This window comes from Jaculus jaculus, chromosome 2 (genome assembly GCF_020740685.1).
Source record: "Jaculus jaculus isolate mJacJac1 chromosome 2, mJacJac1.mat.Y.cur, whole genome shotgun sequence".
Taxonomy (NCBI): Eukaryota; Metazoa; Chordata; class Mammalia; order Rodentia; family Dipodidae; genus Jaculus; species Jaculus jaculus.
The window spans coordinates 13,338,696-13,357,412 of record NC_059103.1 but is presented as its reverse complement, the minus strand read 5'-3'; the positions used below and the strand labels follow the sequence as shown (position 1 = coordinate 13,357,412).

At 49.0% G+C, this 18,717-nt stretch overlaps 1 protein-coding gene across 1 annotated transcript in view; it reads right to left on the bottom strand.

Annotated features, from left to right (window-relative positions):
- Positions 1–11,154: 11,154 nt before the first annotated feature.
- Positions 11,155–18,717, bottom strand: part of Eln (elastin) — a 49,161-nt gene continuing 41,598 nt past the window's right edge. The window contains exons 33-38 of the mRNA XM_045143275.1: positions 18,136–18,174; positions 17,927–17,977; positions 17,186–17,233; positions 16,326–16,355; positions 14,556–14,606; positions 11,155–12,425 (exon numbers count right to left, since the gene is read on the bottom strand). Coding sequence (XP_044999210.1) covers positions 12,382–12,425; positions 14,556–14,606; positions 16,326–16,355; positions 17,186–17,233; positions 17,927–17,977; positions 18,136–18,174 — 263 coding nt within the window. The 3' untranslated portion in view covers positions 11,155–12,381. The remainder of the gene's footprint in view (positions 12,426–14,555; positions 14,607–16,325; positions 16,356–17,185; positions 17,234–17,926; positions 17,978–18,135; positions 18,175–18,717) is intronic.

The window sequence follows — 18,717 nt, the reverse complement described above, 5'->3', positions numbered from 1 at the left end:
TGAGATTAAAGGTGTGCACCACCGCGCCCGGCTACAAAGGTATTTTAACTAAAGATGCTGCTGTTCTAAGTGAGAGGTCGGTTCCCCTGTGGCCGAATCACTTACTCCAGCTCAGTGATTGGATAATTGCAAACTTGCCAAGTTGGTGCCTGTCCGATTACATGGTGTCTGCAAGTAAGAGGCTCCCTGGAGATGGTGCCACAGCGCTGGGCCCAAGACTGGTGCTAAGGCAGGGGGCGGAGCTGGGGGTAGCAGAGGGCTGCCATCCTGGGATCCCTGGTGTCAGGCTTGATCTGCCCGCCCCTCCTCACCCACTCTGGGGACTGTCACTGCGACAAGTAAGTTTGGTGACTCTTGAACTGCTGTCACAGTGTGTCCTCAGAGTCTATTTGACGACACAGGCGCCTTCCACTTAGCACCGGGCTCAGGGCCCTAATTTGTGCGTCTCTTGCTCCCTCTCCGCCCCGGTTGTTTCTCATCCCAGTAAAATGATGCTGCCAGCGCCCAGCAGTTCAGATGCAACTCACCGACCTGCAGGTGTCCTTCACCCTCTCCTCCTCCCTGCATCTGCTCCCGCAGCAGACTCGACCGGCTCTATGTGAAACTCTATCTAGAACCCACCAGAAGCTTCCTCCCTTCTCCTCATTATAGCTTTGTGTGCAACAGGCTGAGTCGTGTCCCACTCTCGCGGCAAGCTTGTGAGCATGTGGGTGGGTGGTGACACTTTCTGGCTCTTTAAACCCAAAATCCTAGCGAGGCATGCTGGTGCAAGTCTGCCTTCTCGGCTACTAGGGAAGAGAAGGCAGGATGATCTAAAGTTTGGAGCCTGCATGAGCTGCAGAATGAATTCAAGGATGGCCTGCAAAACAAGGAGACCCTGTTACAAAAGAACACAAAACTAGAGAGAGGTAGTTCAGTGATAGAGTGTCTGCATGGCCCTGTGTGAGGCCCTAAATTTGATCCTTAGCACTTGAATGAATGAATGATGAATGAGTGAACAAACCCAAAATCCTGGGGCTGGGCATCATGGCCCAGCAGTAAGAGCACCTGCCTTGAATCCCCCAGGGAGGGGCTGCGGTGTGGCTCAGTGGTAGAGCTCCTGCCTAGAATCCCCCAGTGAGGGGCTGGGGGCGTGGCTCAGTGGCAGAGCTCCTGCCTAGAATCCCCCAGTGAGGGGCTGGGGGCGTGGCTCAGTGGTAGAGCTCCTGCCTAGAATCCCCAGTGAGGGGCTGGGGCGTGGCTCAGTGGTAGAGCTCATCCCTAGAATCCCCAGTGAGGGGCTGGGGGCGGGGCTCAGTGGTAGAGCTCCTGCCTAGAATCCCCCAGTGAGGGGCTGGGGGCGTGGCTCAGTGGTAGAGCTCCTGCCTAGAATCCCCCAGTGAGGGGCTGGGGGCGTGGCTCAGTGGTAGAGCTCCTGCCTAGAATCCCCCAGTGAGGGGCTGGGGGCGTGGCTCAGTGGTAGAGCCCCCGCCTAGAATCCCCCAGTGAGGGGCTGGGGGCGTGGCTCAGTGGTAGAGCTCCTGCCTAGAATCCCCCAGTGAGGGGCTGGGGGCGTGGCTCAGTGGTAGAGTACTTGCTGGGTTTTCCCTCCCTCACTGCAATTAACAAACCCCAGGTCCTTACTTCTGTCCTTGTGACTAGCTCTTAGCACTCATTTCTTCTCTTTGTAGTCACTTTTTTGAAAACGTGACATTTTTCTCAGCTGTTCCAGCTTCCTGAGCAGGGACTAGCACAGAGTTAGTACCTGAGCTCAGGTCTCTACATACTGATTTCTTACTTTCTCTTTCACTAGTGTTGTTTGTTTGTTCCGTTTTTTAAGGTAGGCTGTCACTCTAGCCCAGGCTGACCTGGAATTCACTATGTAGTCTCAGGGTGTCCTCGAACTCATGGCGATCCTCCTACCTCTGCCTCCTGAGTGTTGGGGTTAAAGGCGTGTGAAACCATGGTTGGCGTGTGTGTGTGTGTGTGTGTGCATGTGTGATGTTCATGTCCGTGTACACATTTTCATGTGAGTGGGTGCATCTGTGTGGAGGCCAGAGATTGATATTGGGTGTCTTCATCTCTCTTTAGCTCATTTACTGAGGAAGTGTCTCTGACTTGGACCAAGCCTCACTGCTTCCCTAGCCTCGCTACCCAGTTTCCTGCAGGAATCCCTTAACTGCCCCGTTGTTGGGATTACAGGCAGGCCGCTACTCCTGCCCAGCATTTATGTGAATTTCTGAACCTCCTCCACCCATCTTCCCTGTTCTGGGACCACAGATATGCGCCGGCACCCCTGGTTTACGCAGTGGTGGGGAGGGAACCCAGGGCTGGCTAGAGGACAGCACTCTACAACTGAGCTATATCCCAACACCCTATGTTTCATTTTTATAAAAAATATATTTTAGGGTTGGAGAGATGGCTTAGCGGTTAAGCACTTGCCTGTGAAGCCTAAGGACTCCGGTTCGATGCTCCATTCCCCAGGTCCCACGATAGCCAGATGCACAAGAGGGCGCACGCGTCAGGAGTTCGTTTGCAGTGGCTGGAGGCCCTGGCGTGCCCATTCTTTCTCTATCTATCTATCTGTCTTTCTTTATTGCTCTCAAGTAAAAAAATGAACAAAAAAATTAAAAAAAAATTTACTTATTTGAGAGAGAGAAAGACGTAGAGAGAGAGAGAGAGAGAGAGAGAGAGAGAAGGGTGGGGGGGAGAGAATGGGTGCACCAAGGCCACTGCAAACAAACTCCAGATGCATGCACCCCCTTGTGCATCTGGCTTATGTGGGTCCTGGAGAATCAAACCAGGGTCCTTTGGCTTTGCAGGCAAATGCCTTAACCACTAAGCCACCTCTCCCGCCCTCAGTTTGTTTGTTTGTTTCATTTTTGTTTTTGTTTTTTTGAGGTAGGGTCTCACTCTAGCCCCAGCTGATTTGGAATGTATGGAGTCTCAGGGTGGCCTCGAACTTAGAGTGAACTTCCTACCTTTGCCTCCCAAGTGCTGGGATTAAAGGCATGCACCACCACACCTGGCATCTTCAATTCTTTAATTTTTTTCAATTAAATTTTTTTTAATTGGGCTGGAGAGATGGCTTAGCGGTTAAGTGCTTGCCTGTGAAGCCTAAGGACCCCGGTTTGAGGCTCGGTTCCCCAGGTCCCATGTTAGCCAGATGCACAAGGGGGCACACGTGTCTGGAGTTCGTTTGCAGAGGCTGGAAGCCCTGGAACTCCCATTCTCTCTCTCTCCCTCTATCTGTCTTTCTCTCTGTGTCTGTCGCTCTTAAATAAATAAATAAACAAATAAATAATTTTTTTTAAATTAACAACTTCCATGATTATAAAAAATATCCCATGGTAATGCCTTCCCAACCTCCCACTTTCTCCTTTGAAACTCCATTCTCCATCATATCCCCTCCCCCTCTCAATCAGTCTCTCTTTTATTTTGATGTCATGATTTTTTTCTCCTATTATGATGGTCTTATGTAGGTGGTGTCAGGCACTGTGAGGTCATGGATATCCAGGCCATTTTTTTTCACCTTTCATTAAAGTTTTCTTAATGTGGTAAAAAATAAAAAATCACACATAGAACCCACCATGTTAAAATGTACAACTCAGGGTTGGGAGATGGCTTAGTGGTTAAGCGCTTGGCTGTGAAGCCTAAGGACTCCGGTTTGAGGCTCAATTCCCCAGGACCCACATTAGCCAGATGCACAAGGGGGTGCATGCATCTGGAGTTCCTTTGCAGTGGCTGGAGGCCCTGGTGTGCCCATTTTCTCTCTCTTTCTATCTGCCTTTCTCTCTCTGTCTGTCGCTCTCAAATAAACAAATTTTAAAAAATGAACAAAAAACTGTACAACTCAGTGGCACTAAATACGATGTTAACTACCATTCCTGCCCATTTCTAGAGTTTTTTTTTCCCAGTTACAAAGATGATACTTAATTAGAATAAGTTGTACTATAAGTGACTGAAAATCCAAAATTGACACAAGTACCAGAGATCACCATATTTCTTTTTTACGTGTATATGATGGATTTTGATCACATCTGCCTCTCATTACCTTCCCACTCAGCCTCTTCTTCCTAGGGTTTGTAAAGACAGGGTCTTGCTATGTAGATCCTCTTGCCTCTGTACCCTGAGTTCTGAGAAACGCCCCACCATGTGAGGTCTTTTGTGACTACAGGACCAGAACAGAACCAAGCTTCTGGGTTTTGAGCGGAATAGACTTGGTGTGCTTACATGTGCATTACAAGCAATCCATTGTAGAAATAATAGGAAATCTGAGGTGGAGAAAACTCATTTGGTCTTTTACAGCATTTGACTTGTTTCTTCATTTCTGAAATCAGGATTTCTAGACAGCCTTGAAAGTTCTAACTTTAATGTCCCAGTTACAGTTTCTCTTCTCGGTTCCAGAATTTCATGAAGATTTGTAGTCTTACTAAAGCCTCTCTTGAAACTACTATGTGATATAGCAAGGGATGCTAGCCTGACACCTGAATCCACTAAGACAGCTCTGCTGCAGGAGGCCACACACCACCTGATTCTCCTGGACCACTGCTCTCGAGGACAGGTAAAGGTAAGGCAGTTTCAGTCAGGCCTCATTGCCCTGAGCTACTTTCTACTTTTTATTTTATTTTTTAAAATTTCTTTGAGAACAACAGACAGAGAAAGAGACAGATATATATATAGAGAGAGAGAATAGGCACGCCAGGGCCTTCAGCCACTGCAGACGAACTTCAGATGCGTGCGTCCCCTTGTGCGTCTGGCTAACGTGGGTCCTGGGGAGTTGAGCCTCGAACCGGGGTCCTTAGGCTTCATAGGCAAGCACTTAACCGCTAAGCCATCTCTCCAGCCCTACTTTCTACTTTTATTATTGACTCCTGCTGTGTCTGGCCAAGCTTGGAAGTGGACACAGGATTCTGAGTTTCCTTCTCTGCCTACTAGACTTCCATAGCGTGTATTCTACTACTGAGCTAACCCCTAACTGTCAAAGCTGTTTAGAACCCCTAAACAGTAAGATATAAGCGGATTAGATGTTACTAGACTTAAGGACATGAATGAATGAAAGCCCTATGATGGAAATTTAAAAAATTTCTGTTCTAGTCTTTTGGATTAAAAACAATAAAGTACAGAGAATTAATGAGCTAGCTGTAAACTACCAAGGAATAACAATGTAATTGAGATTAATAGAAATGTTCCCACAGGGTTATCTCCATGTTTGCTCATATGGGAATTCTTCCTTTGGCTTCATACTCCATGTTAAGTCAGTAGTTCTAAGAGCTATGTGTACAATCACAAGCATAAAACCAGTCTCACTTTTTTTTGTCTTGTTTTTGTTTTTCAGGGTAGGGTCTGACTCTAGCCCAGGTTGACCTGGAATTCACTATGTAGTTTCAGGGTGGCCTCAAAGGGTGATCCACCTACCTCTGCCTCCCAAGTGCTGGGATTAAAGGCATGTACCATCATGCCCAGCCTCCAGGCCATTTTGTGTGTGGGGGGACGGGGGAACATGTTGTAAGGAGTCCTACCCTTTCTTTGGCTCTTACATTCTTTCCGCCACCTCTTCTGCAATAGACCCTGAGCCTTGGAAGGTGTGATAGAGATACTGCTGTGCTGAGCACTCCTGTCACTTCTTTCCAGCACCATGATGCCTTCTGAGCCATCCCAAGGTCACTGCCATCTGAAAAGAGAAGATTCTCTACCAAAAGTGAGAGTAGCATTAATATAAGAGTATGAACATTAAGAGAAGTGCTTACTGGGCAGTTTGATAAGCATAGGATATACATTTAGCCAGACAGCAGCAGAAGTTACACCCCAAGGGCTCATAACTACCCCTGTTTTAAGTTTTCAGTATCAGGGATGTATTCCCTCCCATGGAGTGGGCCTCTAGTCCAATTAGAGGGCAGTTGGTTTCCACCATGACAGATGTGCACCCCTTGCTTCATTTGGCCTGGCTGGCCAAATATAAGGCTTGCAGTGTCCACTGTTGTGAATCTTCAGTAGTGATTTCTCTTTCTCCCATTGAACTGCATGCAGCATGGCTTCTTCCAGCTTTCTGTCAGCTGGTCCAGCAGGATTTCTCAGTGGCCTTGCAGCCCAAGTATGTGGAGTCTTCAGCAATAGGGTCTTACCATCTATTCCTGGTGGGAAACCAAGGGCCTCAGCAATGGCCTATAATGTTTTGGGGGCATCAGGGACCTCCCTGGCCAACAACTCACTGGAAGGTATCCCATCCCTGGCATGGAAAATTTTCTAGCAACAATCTATGGCTCCAGAGTGTTCCATTGTCCAAAAAAGTAGGTTTCCATATGATGTATTTATATCCTCTTAGATTTTGATGAATGCTTCCTCCACCTTTCCTTTACTTAATATTTCCCCCTGACCTCACTTGGGCCTTAATTTAATTCTTTTAGTATAGTATATTACATTGATTGATTTTCATATGTTGAATGAACTTTCTCATGTAGGGATAAGCCCCTGTTGGTTATGAAGTATAATCTTGTGTGTGTGTGTGTGTGTGTGTGTGTGTGTGTGTGTGTGTATGTTCCTGTTTTGGGGTGTTGGTCCTGGCCTTGCACCTCATTAGAGGCAGTCTCTCATTCTTGTTCATTGTTGCATTTACCAGCTAGCTGGTCTGTGAGCTTTCTAGGAAATTCTTTCTCATTTCTCCATCAGTGTTTTGGGATGACAGAAGCCTGCCATGGTTTCCAGCTTTTACCTGGGGTCTGGGGATCTGAACTTGGGTATTGAAGCTTCAGTGGTAAGTACTTTATCCACTGAGCCATTTTCCCAGCCCATGAGGTATAATCTTTTCCATGTGGTGTTGAATCTGTTTTGATAGCATTTTGTGGCATATTTTGTGTCATATATATATTTTTTAAGGCAAGCCCAATAGACTGACTGAGAGAGGGAGAGAGAGAGAGAGAGAGAGAGAGAGAGAGAGAGAGAGAGAGAATGAATTAGCACACCAGGGCCTCCAGCCATTGTAATTGAACTCCAGATATGTGTGGCACCTTGTGTGCATGTGCAACCTTGCACACTTGTGTGACCTTTGTGTATCTGGCTTATGTGGGACCTGGAGAGTCAAACATGGGTCCTTAGGCTTCACAGGCAAGTGACTTAACTGATAAGCCATCTCTCCAGCCCTGTTTTTATTTTATTTTATTTTATTTTATTTTTAAGAGAGAGAGAGAATAGGCATACTAGGGCCTCCAGTTACTGCAAATGAACTCCAGGCACAGGTACCGCCTTGTGCATCTGGCTTACATGAATGAAACCTGGGTCCTTCTCAGGCAAACACCTTAACCATTAAGCCATTTCTCTAGCCCTCCATTTTGCATTTTGAGACAGAATTTCACTGTAGCCCAGGCTGACATGTCACTCACCATATAATGTAGTCTAGGCTGGCCTTGAATTCATGGTGATCCTCCCGCCTCAGCCTCCAGAGTGCTGGGTTGCAGGTGTGAACCACTACACCTGGATCTTATTTTTACTTCTTAAATATTTATTTATTTATTTAGGTTTTCAAGGTAAGATCTCACTGTAGCCCAGGCTGACCTGGAATTCGCTATGTAGTCTCAGGGTGGCTTCAAACTCATAGCAATCCTCCTACCTCTGCCTCCCCAGTGCTGAGATTAAAAGTGTGCACTACCACACCTGGCTTATTTTTTAAATTAAAAAATTATTTATTTTTAAGCAGAGAGAGAGAGATAGAGGAGAGAGAGAAGAGAGAGAATGGATGTGCTAGGGCTTCCTTCCTGTTTTTCCTTCCCTTCCTCCTGCCTTCCTTCTCTCTCTCTTCCCTCCTCAGGGTGTCCTGTAGCCCAGGCTGTCCTAGAACTCTCAAGTAGCAGAAGACAGTCTTGAACTTTTGAATCTCCTGCGTCAGCCTCCCGTGTGCTGGGTTATGAGAGTGTGTCTGCCTTGCCCGGCTTTGTACTTTTTCCTTGTGTCATTGTCTCACTTTGGTAGTAGAGCAATGCCACCTACTTAATATAGGATTAGAAATGTTCCCTCTTCCTTTTTTTGGGCGGGGGGAAGAATTTGGGGAGGATTGGCGTGAACTCTTTCAGTGTTGGCAGGATTCTTCAGGGAAGCCATCTGTCCCTCGGCTTCTCTTTGTTGGAATTTTTATTAATAATTCAACTCCTTACTCATTATTGATCTGTTTCAGATTGTCTATTTCTTGATGATTCAGTCCTGGTAGGTTGTGTGTTTGTAGAAATTTACTTATTTTCTCTAGATTTTCTAACTTGTTGGCATACATTTCTAGCTTCTTACAAGGATGTCTTTTTTTTTTTTTTTTTCCCGAGGTAAGGTCTCACTCTAGCCCAGGCTGACCTGGAATTCAGTATGCAGTCTCAGGGTGGCCTTGAACACATGGTGACCCTCCTACCTCTGCTTCCTGAGAGCTGGAATTAAAGGTGTGCGCCTGGCTAAGGATGTCTTTAAAAAAAAATTTCAAGCCGGCCGTGGTGGCGCACGCCTTTAATCCCAGCACTTGGGAGGCAGAGGTAGGAGGATCACCGTGAGTTCAAGGCCACCCTGAGACTCCGTAGTGAATTCCAGGTCAGCCTGAGCTAGAGTGAGACCCCACCTCGAAAAACAAAAAAACAAAAACAAATTTCATTCTACCCAGGCTGACCTAGAACTTACTCTGTCGTCCCAGGCTGGCCTTGAACTCACAGCTGTCATTGGACATCTGCTTCCCAAACGCTGTGATTAAAGGTGTGCACTACCACACACACCTGGCACCAGGATGCCTCTATTTTGCTTTGGGGGTGCTGGAGGTCAAAGCCAAGGCCTGGTTTATGTTAGGTGTGTTAGTTCCTGTAAGAAAAAAAAACAAAACAAAACTGACAGAAGCAAACCAAGGAGAAAGGATTTATTTTGGGTCATAGCTTGAGGGGATATCATCCGTCTTGGAGAAGAAGGAGGGTGAGGTGGCTAGTCATCCTGGCAGCGGACAGACAGTAAATAGGACCAGGATATAACATTCACCGTCTACCTCTAATGGCCTACATCTCTCAGCTAGGCTGTTTGCCACGGGTTCCATAGCTTCCAAAACACTGCCACCAACTGGTGAGCCACTAGTGAAACACTTTTTTTTTTTTGGTATTGTTTTGTCAGGGTAGGGTTTCATTCTAGCCCAGGCTGACCCGGAATTAAGTCTCAGGGGTACCTTGAACTCTCGGCGATCCTCCTACTTCTGCCTCCCAAGTGCTGGGATTAAAGGCATGTGCCACCACACCAGGTGAAATACACTTTTATTTATTTATTTTTTAATGTTAGAGTGAGAGAAAGAAGAGAGAGAGAGAGAGAGAGAGAGAGAGAATTGGCACGCCAGGGCTTCCAGCCACTGTAATCTGAACTCCAGATGCGTGTGCCACCTCGTGCATATGTGGGACCTTGCGCTCTTGCCTCATCTTGTGTGTCTGGCTTATGTGGGATCTAGAGAGTTGAACATGGGTCCTTAGACTTCTCAGACAAGTGCCTTAATTTATAAGTCATCTCTCTAGCCCGAAACACATTTTTAAAAATAATAATTTTGAGCTGGAGAGATGGCTTAGTGGTTAAGCGCTTGCCTGTGAAGCCTAAGGACCCCAGTTTGAGGCTCAATTCCCCAGGACCCACGTTAGCCAGATGCATAAGGGGGCGCACACGTCTGGAGTTCATTTGCAGATGCACTAGCACATCCATTCTCTCTCTCTCTCTGCCTCTTTCTCCCTCTGTCACTCTCAAATAAATAAATAAAAATGAATAACATATTAAAAAATAATAATTATTTTGCTGAGTGTGGTGGCACACACCATTCATCCCAGCACTTGGAAGGCAGAGGTAGGAGTTAGGAGTTTGAGGCCACCCTCAGACTACATAGTGAATTCCAGGTCAACCTGGGCTAGAATGAGACCCTATATCAAAAAACCAAAAAAAAAAAATTTTTTTTTATTTGTAAACAGAAAAAGAGAAAGAAGCCGAGCATGGTGGCTCATGCCTTTAATCCCAGCACTCGGGAGGCAGAGGTAGGAGGATTGCCGTGAGTTCAAGGCCACCCTGAGACTCCATAGTGAATTCCAGGTCAGCCTGGGCTAGAGTGAGACCCTACCTTGAAAAACCAAAAAAAAAAAAAGAGAGAGAAAGAGAGAATTAGAAAGAAGAGAGACAGAAAGTGAGAGAGAGGGAGAGAATGGGTGCACCAGGGCCTCCTGCCACTGCAAACGAACTCCAGATGCATGAGCCACTTTGTGCCTCTGGATTTACATTGGTACTGGAGAATCAAACCTGGATCATCAGGCTTGGCAGGCAAGCGCCTTAACTGCTGAGCCATCTCTCCAGCCCTGACTAGTGAAACACATTTATTTGATTTATTTTTGGTTTTTCGAGGTAGGGTCTTGCTGTAGCCCAGGCTGACTTGGAATTCACTGTGTAGTCTCAGGATGGTCTTGAACTCATGGCGATCCTCCTACTTCTGCCTCCCGAGTGCTGGGATTAAAGGTGTGCGCCACCACGCCTGGCTATGAGACACATCTAAACCGTGACACTAGACAAGTGCTCTACCGCTGAACCACACCCCTCAGTTCCTCACTGGGGGATTCTAGGCAGGAGCTCTACCACTGAGCCACGCCCCCAGCCCCTCACTGGGGATTCTAGGCAGGAGCTCTACCACTGAGCCAGGCCCCCAGCCCCTCACTGGGGGATTCTAGGCAGGAGCTCTACCACTGAGTCACACCCCCAGCCCCTCACTGGGGATTCTAGGCAGGAGCTCTACCACTGAGTCACACCCCCAGCCCCTCACTGGGGACTCTAGGCAGGAGCTCTACCACTGAGCCACGCCCCCAGCCCCTCACTGGGGGATTCTAGGCAGGAGCTCTACCACTGAGCCACGGCCCCAGCCCCTCACTGGGGGATTCTAGGCAGGTGCTCTGTCACTGAGCCACGCCCCCAGCCCCTCACTGGGGATTCTAGGTAACTGCTCTACCACTGAGCCACACCCCCAGTCCCTGACTGGGAGATTTTGGAGAGGCATGCTAAGGCTGAACCATGCTTTCAGGACCTGCTGGGTCAGAAGCCTCCCCTACACAGTCTGGGAAGTGGAGGTTTCCCGCATCAGAACTCGATGTTCCCCACAGAGCCAGGAGTTGAAGGCAGATGACAAAGATGACAAAACACAAGGAAACCCAATTTCCTTTAAAAGGTTTTCATTTATTAATCTTTTCTGAAGCAGTTAATTCTCTTTTCTTATTTTTTTTTAAATGTGTGTTTCATCCAGAGTTATATCAAAGTGATTAAAATGAATTTTCTCCTGAGGCTACAGCTCCCCAGATTAGAAAAAAAAAAAAAAAGATGTTTTTGTTTTCAATTAATCACAAAAATAAAACCCCAAGAGCACATCAACAATCAAATATATTCCCCAAATATCCAGGACAAAAAATAAAATATTTATTGATCTATCACAGCGAGACACAAAGAGATGGGTGGGAAGGGGTGAGACATGCTCTGGTGGTATACAGTGGCTTTAGGGGACAGGGGATACAGTACTGCATGTGGGGAGGGACATTTCTGCCCCAGCCCGCACAGCCCATCACACCCTGGGCCAGCATTGAGCTGGCATGTGGCGGGATGGGAGAGGGCACAGGCCATCATGCCAGATGAACCAGGTTGATGGTGGGTGTGCCCAGGCAGTCAACTGCGGACAAGGATGGACGGACGGATGGATGGACGGATGGGCAGGTGGATTCCACAAGAGCAAGTGAGCTATTCCCAGTGTGGGTGGAGTGTTGTGACTCCAATGTGCCCACATCACAGCCTTTGGTAAGGGGAAGACAGCACCAAGAGGACCCAGAGAGAGAGAGAGAGAGAGAGAAAGAGAGAGAGAGGAAAATGGTATGACCAAATCCAGCATTGAGGGTTTGGGTGCTTTGGGTACCAACTGGACACAGCCAGGGAAGGCTCCTGGTGGGCAGGGGAAGGTGGGACTGCCCAGCAAATGTGAGCACCATCTTTACAGAGGGTCCACAGGGAGGGAGTCCCCTGGGCCACCCTTCCCTCCTCCTTCCCCCCAGGAAGAGGAAACACCAACATGTAGCACCAATTTTCCTTGGAGATGGAGACTGTGTTCAGGGGGGAGCTCCTGGGTGGGAAGGGATGGGGGGGCACCCGGGTGAGCCCACCTGCCCTGGCCTGTGATGTTGTGGGGGGGATGGGGGGCTTTCTGGTCGGAGCACATGGCCACTGTTCTCTGATTTCCTTGCCCTGTGGGTTTCCAAACATCGCTGGCCTGCCGTCCCCTCCCGGGTGGGAGTTGGGGGATGAGGCGGGGGGGGGGGGGCTGGTCATAGAGGGTTTACATTCTCCACCAAGCAGTAGCACCAACGTTGATGAGGTCGCGAGTCAGGGGTCTCAGGAAGTTCACTTCCTCTTCCGGCCACAGGATTTGCCCAGGCAGCCTCCACCTGGGTCCGGAGAGGGATGGGATGGGATGGGATGGGATGGGGTAGAGGGAGGAGAACAAGCAACAGCAGTGAGTTTGGCCCCTTCTCAAGCTCTTGCCTGCTCTGCCTGCCTCCCTCAATCCAGGGCTTACAGAAACTGAAAGAACCCGGGCCATGGCAGAGGACAAACTCTGAGAACCACATCAACTCTTAACTGGGAGCTGGGCCTCAGGGGTGCGTGTCTGCAATCCCAGTTACTTGGCAGGGTGGATCTCAGGTTCACTGGCTGCCTGAGCTAAGGAGCAAGGCTGGATCTCAAAATAAAACGGGCAAATTATGCTAGGCATGATTGCACACCGGTAGTCTCAGCACTCAAAAGGCCAACGCACAGCCGGAGGGACGGCTTAACGGTTATGGCGCTTGCCTGCAAAGCCCAAGGAACCAGGTTCAATTCCCCAGGACCCACGTTAGCCAGATGCACAAGGGGCACATGTGTCTGGAGTTCGTTTGCAGTGGCTGGAGGCCCTGGCGTCCCCACTCTCTCCCTCTCTCATAAATAAATAAACATAAAAATTTTAAAAGGTTTTTCTTTTTTTTTTTTTAAAGCTAAGGCATTGGATTGTTGTGGGATTGAGGCCAGCCTCGGCTACATAGTGAGTTCTAGGTCAGCTTGGGATCCAGAGTGAGGTCCTGTCTCATAAAAAAGGACCCTTCCCCCAAATAATCAAAATAAACAAATAATGAGGAGCTTGGTCTTGGGAGGCAGAGGTAGGAGGATTGCCGTGAGTTCAAGGCCACCCTGAGACTACCGTGTGCGACTCCTCTTCTAAAATAGAAGACAGACCTGGGGGTGGGGGGAGGAGCTGGGAATGGTGGTGTAGGTCTTTAGTTCTAGCACTTGGGAGGCTGAGGTAGGATAGCAATGAGTTTGAGGTCAGTGTGGACTGCTGAGTGAGTTCCAGTTAAGCTTGGGCTAGGGTGAGACCTTGCTTCAAATCCCACCCACCAAAAGTAAAGAAAGAAAAAAAAAAATTGGGCTGGAGAGATGGCTTAGCGGTTAAGCGCTTGCCTGTGAAGCCTAAGGACCCCGGTTCGAGGCTCGGTTCCCCAGGTCCCACGTTAGCCAGATGCACAAGGGGGCGCACGCGTCTGGAGTTCGTTTGCAGAGGCTGGAAGCCCTGGCGCGCCCATTCTCTCTCTCTCCCTCTATCTGTCTTTCTCTCTGTGTCTGTCGCTCTCAAATAAATAAATAAAAATTTTTTAAAAAAAAAGAAAAAGAAAAAAAATAGCAGTGTGTGGTGGCGCACGCCTTTAATCCCAGTGCTTGAGAGACTAGAGGTGGGAGAATCGCCGTGATTGAGGCCATCCTGAGACTCCATAGTGAATTCCAGGTCAGCCTGGACTAGAGCTAGACCCTACCTCAAAAAACCAAAAGAAAATAACAATAATAATAAACAAATAAATAATAAAAAGGAGAAAAAGAAAAATAGAGCTGAGGCTCAGAGAGAGAGAGGGATGGGGGTCTTATCCACGTAGTCTCTGACCTTGACCTGGAACCCAGGGCTCCTGCCCACTTCTGAAGGTTTGATTGAATTGATTTTCTCTCCCCCCCCCCCCCGCCCCTCTGGAGACTGTGTTGCTGAGATAGTCTAACTAGGTAGCCCAGGCTGGCCTCAAACTCACGACTCTCCTGCCTCAGCCTGCAACATGGCTGGGATCTCAGGCTTGCTCCACCAACCACTCCCTCACTTGGCAAATCTGTGGTTTCCTAGCCTCAGCCTGAGGCAGGGAGGTGCTGCAGACTGGGTAGTTTCAGTGCCCCACTGAGCTAGGTGTGGCTCATTTGCGCCACCTGGTGACTCGGAGCAGATGGACAGGGAGACAGACACCTATCTAGGAAGTAAGTTCACGCTGGGTGTTCCTCCCATCCATTGACTTCCCTGTCCTTCCAGGTCCCTTCCCGGCTCCTCTACACAGGTGGAGGTAGGCACCAGCTAGGGGTCTTGGGTAAAGGTGGAGAGGGTGGTAGAACAGATTGGTTGGGAACCGTCCCACTCTCTATGATGCTGGTCCAAGTGGAACGTCTCTTCCAAGGCCAGGCTGGTGGCCCCTGACTTCCCTGCCTCCACCAGGGATTGAGTATCTAATTACCTTGATATCCCAGGGCACCAAGGGCTCCTCCGTAAGACTTGGGAGGTTTTCCTGCAGGGTGTAGAGAGGGGAGGATGAGACTGGGGAGGGGGCTGGGCTCCCCTGCTGCCCCCCCAAACATCCTCACTATGTGCCTGTCTCGCCCTGTATATGTAGTTTCTCAAGACTTCCTTGCTCATTGGCCTGCCCAGCCACACCTCTTGTCCACCATATCCCTCGCCTCCAGAGCCAAGCCAGAGATCAAGTTTATCTATCTATCTATCTATCTATCTATCTATCTATCTATCTATCATCTATCTATCAACTTCCATCGCTCTCTCTCTCTGTATTTCCTTTCTTCCCTCATTTCCTCCCTCCCTCCCTTTTTTCCTTCCTTTCTTTCTTTTTCTCTTTCTTTTTTTCCCTTGGTTTTTCTTTTCTTTTCTTTTTGGTTTTTTGGGGTAGGGTCTCACTCTAGCCCAGGCCGACCTGGAATTCACTATGGAGTTTTTTTTTTTTCGGGGGGGGGGCCTCAAACTCACAGTGATTCTCCTACTTCTGTCTCCCAAGTGCTGGGATTAAAGGCGTGTGCCGCCACAGCCAGCTTTTCTCTCTGTCTTTTTTCTTCCCTCCTTCCCTCTTTCTTTTCTTTGTAGTACTGAGGCTGGAACCCAGGGACTAGTGCCTGCTAGCTAAGTGCTCTGGCATTGAGCCATGCCCCCAGCTTCTCCCTGGGGGAATCCTAACACTGACTTACATTCACAGCCCTTAAAAATGCATTTTTATAGTACTCGGGAGGCAGAGGTGGGAGGATTGCTGTGAGTTCGAGGCCATCCTGAGACTCCCATAGTGAATTCCAGGTCAGCCTGAGCTAGAGTGAGACTCTACCTCGAAAAACAAAAAACAAAAAACAACAACAAAAAAATGCATTTTTAAATGTCAGGCATAGCTGGGTGCAGTAGCTCATGCCTTTAGTCCCAGCACTTGGGAGGCAGGGGGTAGAAGGATCACCATTGAGTTCGAGGCCACCCTGAGACTATAGAGTGCATTCCAGGTAGCCTGGGCAACAGTGAGACTACCTCCAAAATAAAAAAAAAAAAGTGCCAGGCATGGTGGCACACACCTTTAATCCAGCAGCCGGGAGGCAGAGGTAGGAGGATCGTGGTGAGTTTGAGGCCACCCTGAGACTCCATAGTGCATTTTTTAAAAATTTTGAGGGCTGGAGAGATTGCTCAGTGTTTAAAGGCGCTTGCCTGCAACGTGTACCAGCCTGGGCTCAGTTCTCTAGTACCCATGCAAAGCCAGATGCACAAAGTATTGCATGCACCTGGAGTTGGTTTGCAGTGGCAGGAGGCCCTGGTATGCCCATGCTTTCTCTTTCTCTCTCAAATAAACAAATAAAAATATTTGGAGCTGGAGAGATGGCTTAGTGGTTAAGGCACTTTCCTGTGAAGCCTAGATTTGATTCCCCAGGACCCACATAAGCCAGGTGTCCAAGGTGGCACATACATCTGTAGTTTGTTTGCAAAGGTTGGAGGTCCTGGCACACCCATTTTTTCCTTCTCTGCCTCTTCCTCACTTTTTCTCCCTCTCTATAATAAATAAATTAAAAAACTTTTGAAAACTTTGAGAATGAGTCTGGTTAAGTTGCCCAGGCTAACCCAGAACTCCCTCTATAGCCCAGGCTGGTCTTGAACTTTTCTTCCTCCTGCCTCATCCTTCCCAGTGTTGGGGTCACAAGCCAGTGTCACCATGCCTGGCTTATGAGATGGCTTTTAAATATAGACTCACCACCAACTCCCAGGCCTCCAGCACCGCCACCTATGAGGTAAGGAGAAAGGCTGTCAGTGTGCCTACTTCTGGGAGCCCATCAAGCCCCCCTTGACTGGGGTAAGATGTGTGGTGTGAGAAGGGTCAAGTCCTGGGCCTGGATGCCAGGAACTCTGGGTTCTGTCTTGGCTCTCACTGCATGACCTTGGAGCAGTCCCTAAGCAGTCTCTCAATTTCAGTTTGTGTCAGGTGGGACACTGTGGGGAAGCCATTTGACTCTCAGGGATCCTGAGAGGTTTGACTTTTTTTTTAGAGTTATTGTGGGGCTGGAGAGATGGCTTGGAGGTTAAGGCGCTTGCCTATGAAGCCTAAGGACCCAGGTTCAACTTCCCAGCATCCATGTACGCCAGATGCACAAGGTGGTGCATGTGACTGGAGTTTGTTCGCAGCGGCTGGAGGCCCCGGTTATGCCCATTTCTCTCTAATAAGTAATAAAATAGTTTTTCAAACGTATTAAAGAAAGTTGGTATAAAAGCTGGGCACGGTGGCACACGCCTTTAGTCCCAGCACTTGGGAGGCAGAGGTAGGTGGATTGCTGTGAGTTTGAGTCCACCCTGAGACTACATAGTGAATTCCAGGTCAGCCTGGACCAGAGCGAGACCCTACTTTGAAAAACAAAGCAAAACAACAACAACAACAAATTGGTGTGATTTCTCCTGCTTTTAGGAAGGAGACAGAATGAGGGGAGGCCCTGCGTCAGCTGGAAGTCAGGCCTCCTCTAGACATTGGCTCAGACCATCTGAGCTAATGGAGTGAGAGGGAAGGAAGATTCTAGCAGAGCTTCGAACAGAGCTGTCGGGTCTCGGGGCACTTGGGCATACCTGGGTAGATGGGAGACAGTCCAAAGCCGGGTCTTGCTGCTGCCACTCCTAATAGGAGAGATTTGGGGTTGGCAGTGGGTGCTGGGGGTGTCTAAGACCACCTTCTTCCCACCCCCACCCCATGACAGCCACTTTTGATTTCTTGATTTGCACACGTGTGTGTGTGTGTGTGTGTGTGTGTGTGTGGTGCTGTAAATGAACACCAGACGCTAGCATGACTTTTTTGTGTCTATCTTATTTATGTGATGACTTGGGAGTTAAAGTGGTCAGGCAGGCTTTAATAGTCACTGACCTTTCTAGCCCCAATCAGCCTCTCTCTTTTCCTTCCTTCCTTCCTTCCTTCCTTCCTTCCTTCCTTCCTTCCTTCCTCACTCTCTCTTTTTCTTTTTTTCAAGGTAGGGTCTCACTCTAGCCCACGCTGACCTGGAATTCACTATGGAGTCTCAGGGTGGCCTCGAACTCACGGCGCTCCTCCCACCTCTGCACCACCACACCCGGCCTAACAGCCACTTTCTCAACTAAGTTTGCTCCTGTATAACATCCTTGCATGGCGCCCCGTAGCTCTCTCTCTGAGCCTGACCAGCACTGTCCCTAACCCTGGTGCCAGTCCCTTTGCCTAAAGTGGCCTGTCCACCCCTCAACCTTGGGTTCTCATGTGGACACAGGGTCTGGGAGTCCCACTGCTAGCCAGACAGGTAGCCCTAGGCAGAGCTGAGTGCCACACATCAGAGCTGCCCATACCTCCACCTGGGAATGGCCTGGCTCCTAGGACCCCTCCAAGGCCAGCAGCACCTGTGCAGAGGACAGAGGGAGGTCAGGACATGGTACAGGTAGACGGGTTCTGCCATTCTGGACAGGACCTTCAGGAGTACCGTGAGCTGGGGCGGGGGTGGGCCATAGGGGTTGCAGCGCAGGTCTGGGCAGGAGGGCATCGGGGGGGGGGTACTTACCATATTTCGCTGCTTTAGCGGCTGCAGCTGGAGACACACCTGGAGGGAGGGGACACAGGAGGGCTCAGGAATGCCTCCTCCCTCCAGCACTCAGGTCCTTTCTGCTGATCTACTCATCAACTTCTTCCCCTTACTCATCCCCCACCCCTCCTCCATCCACCCATACTTCTGACAGACTTTAAAAATCTATCTTATTGGGCTGGAGAGATGGCTTAGCGGTTAAGCGCTTGCCTGTGAAGCATAAAGACCCCGGTTCGAGGCTCGATTCCCCAGGTCCCACGTTAGCCAGATGCACAAGGGGGCGCACGTGTCTGGAGTTCGTTTGCAGTGGCTGGAGACCCTGGTGTGTCTGTTCTCTCTCCCTCTCTCCCCCTCTTTCTCTCTCTGTCGCACTCAAATAAGTATGAAGAAATAACAACAATTTTTTAAAAATCTATTTTATTAAGCTGGGCATGGTGGCGAACACCTTTAATCCCAGCAGCACTGGGGAGGCAGAAGTAGGAGGATCGCCATGAGTTCAAGGCCTCCCTGAGACTCCATAGTGAATTCCAGGTCAGCCTGGGCCAGAGTGAGCCCTACCTC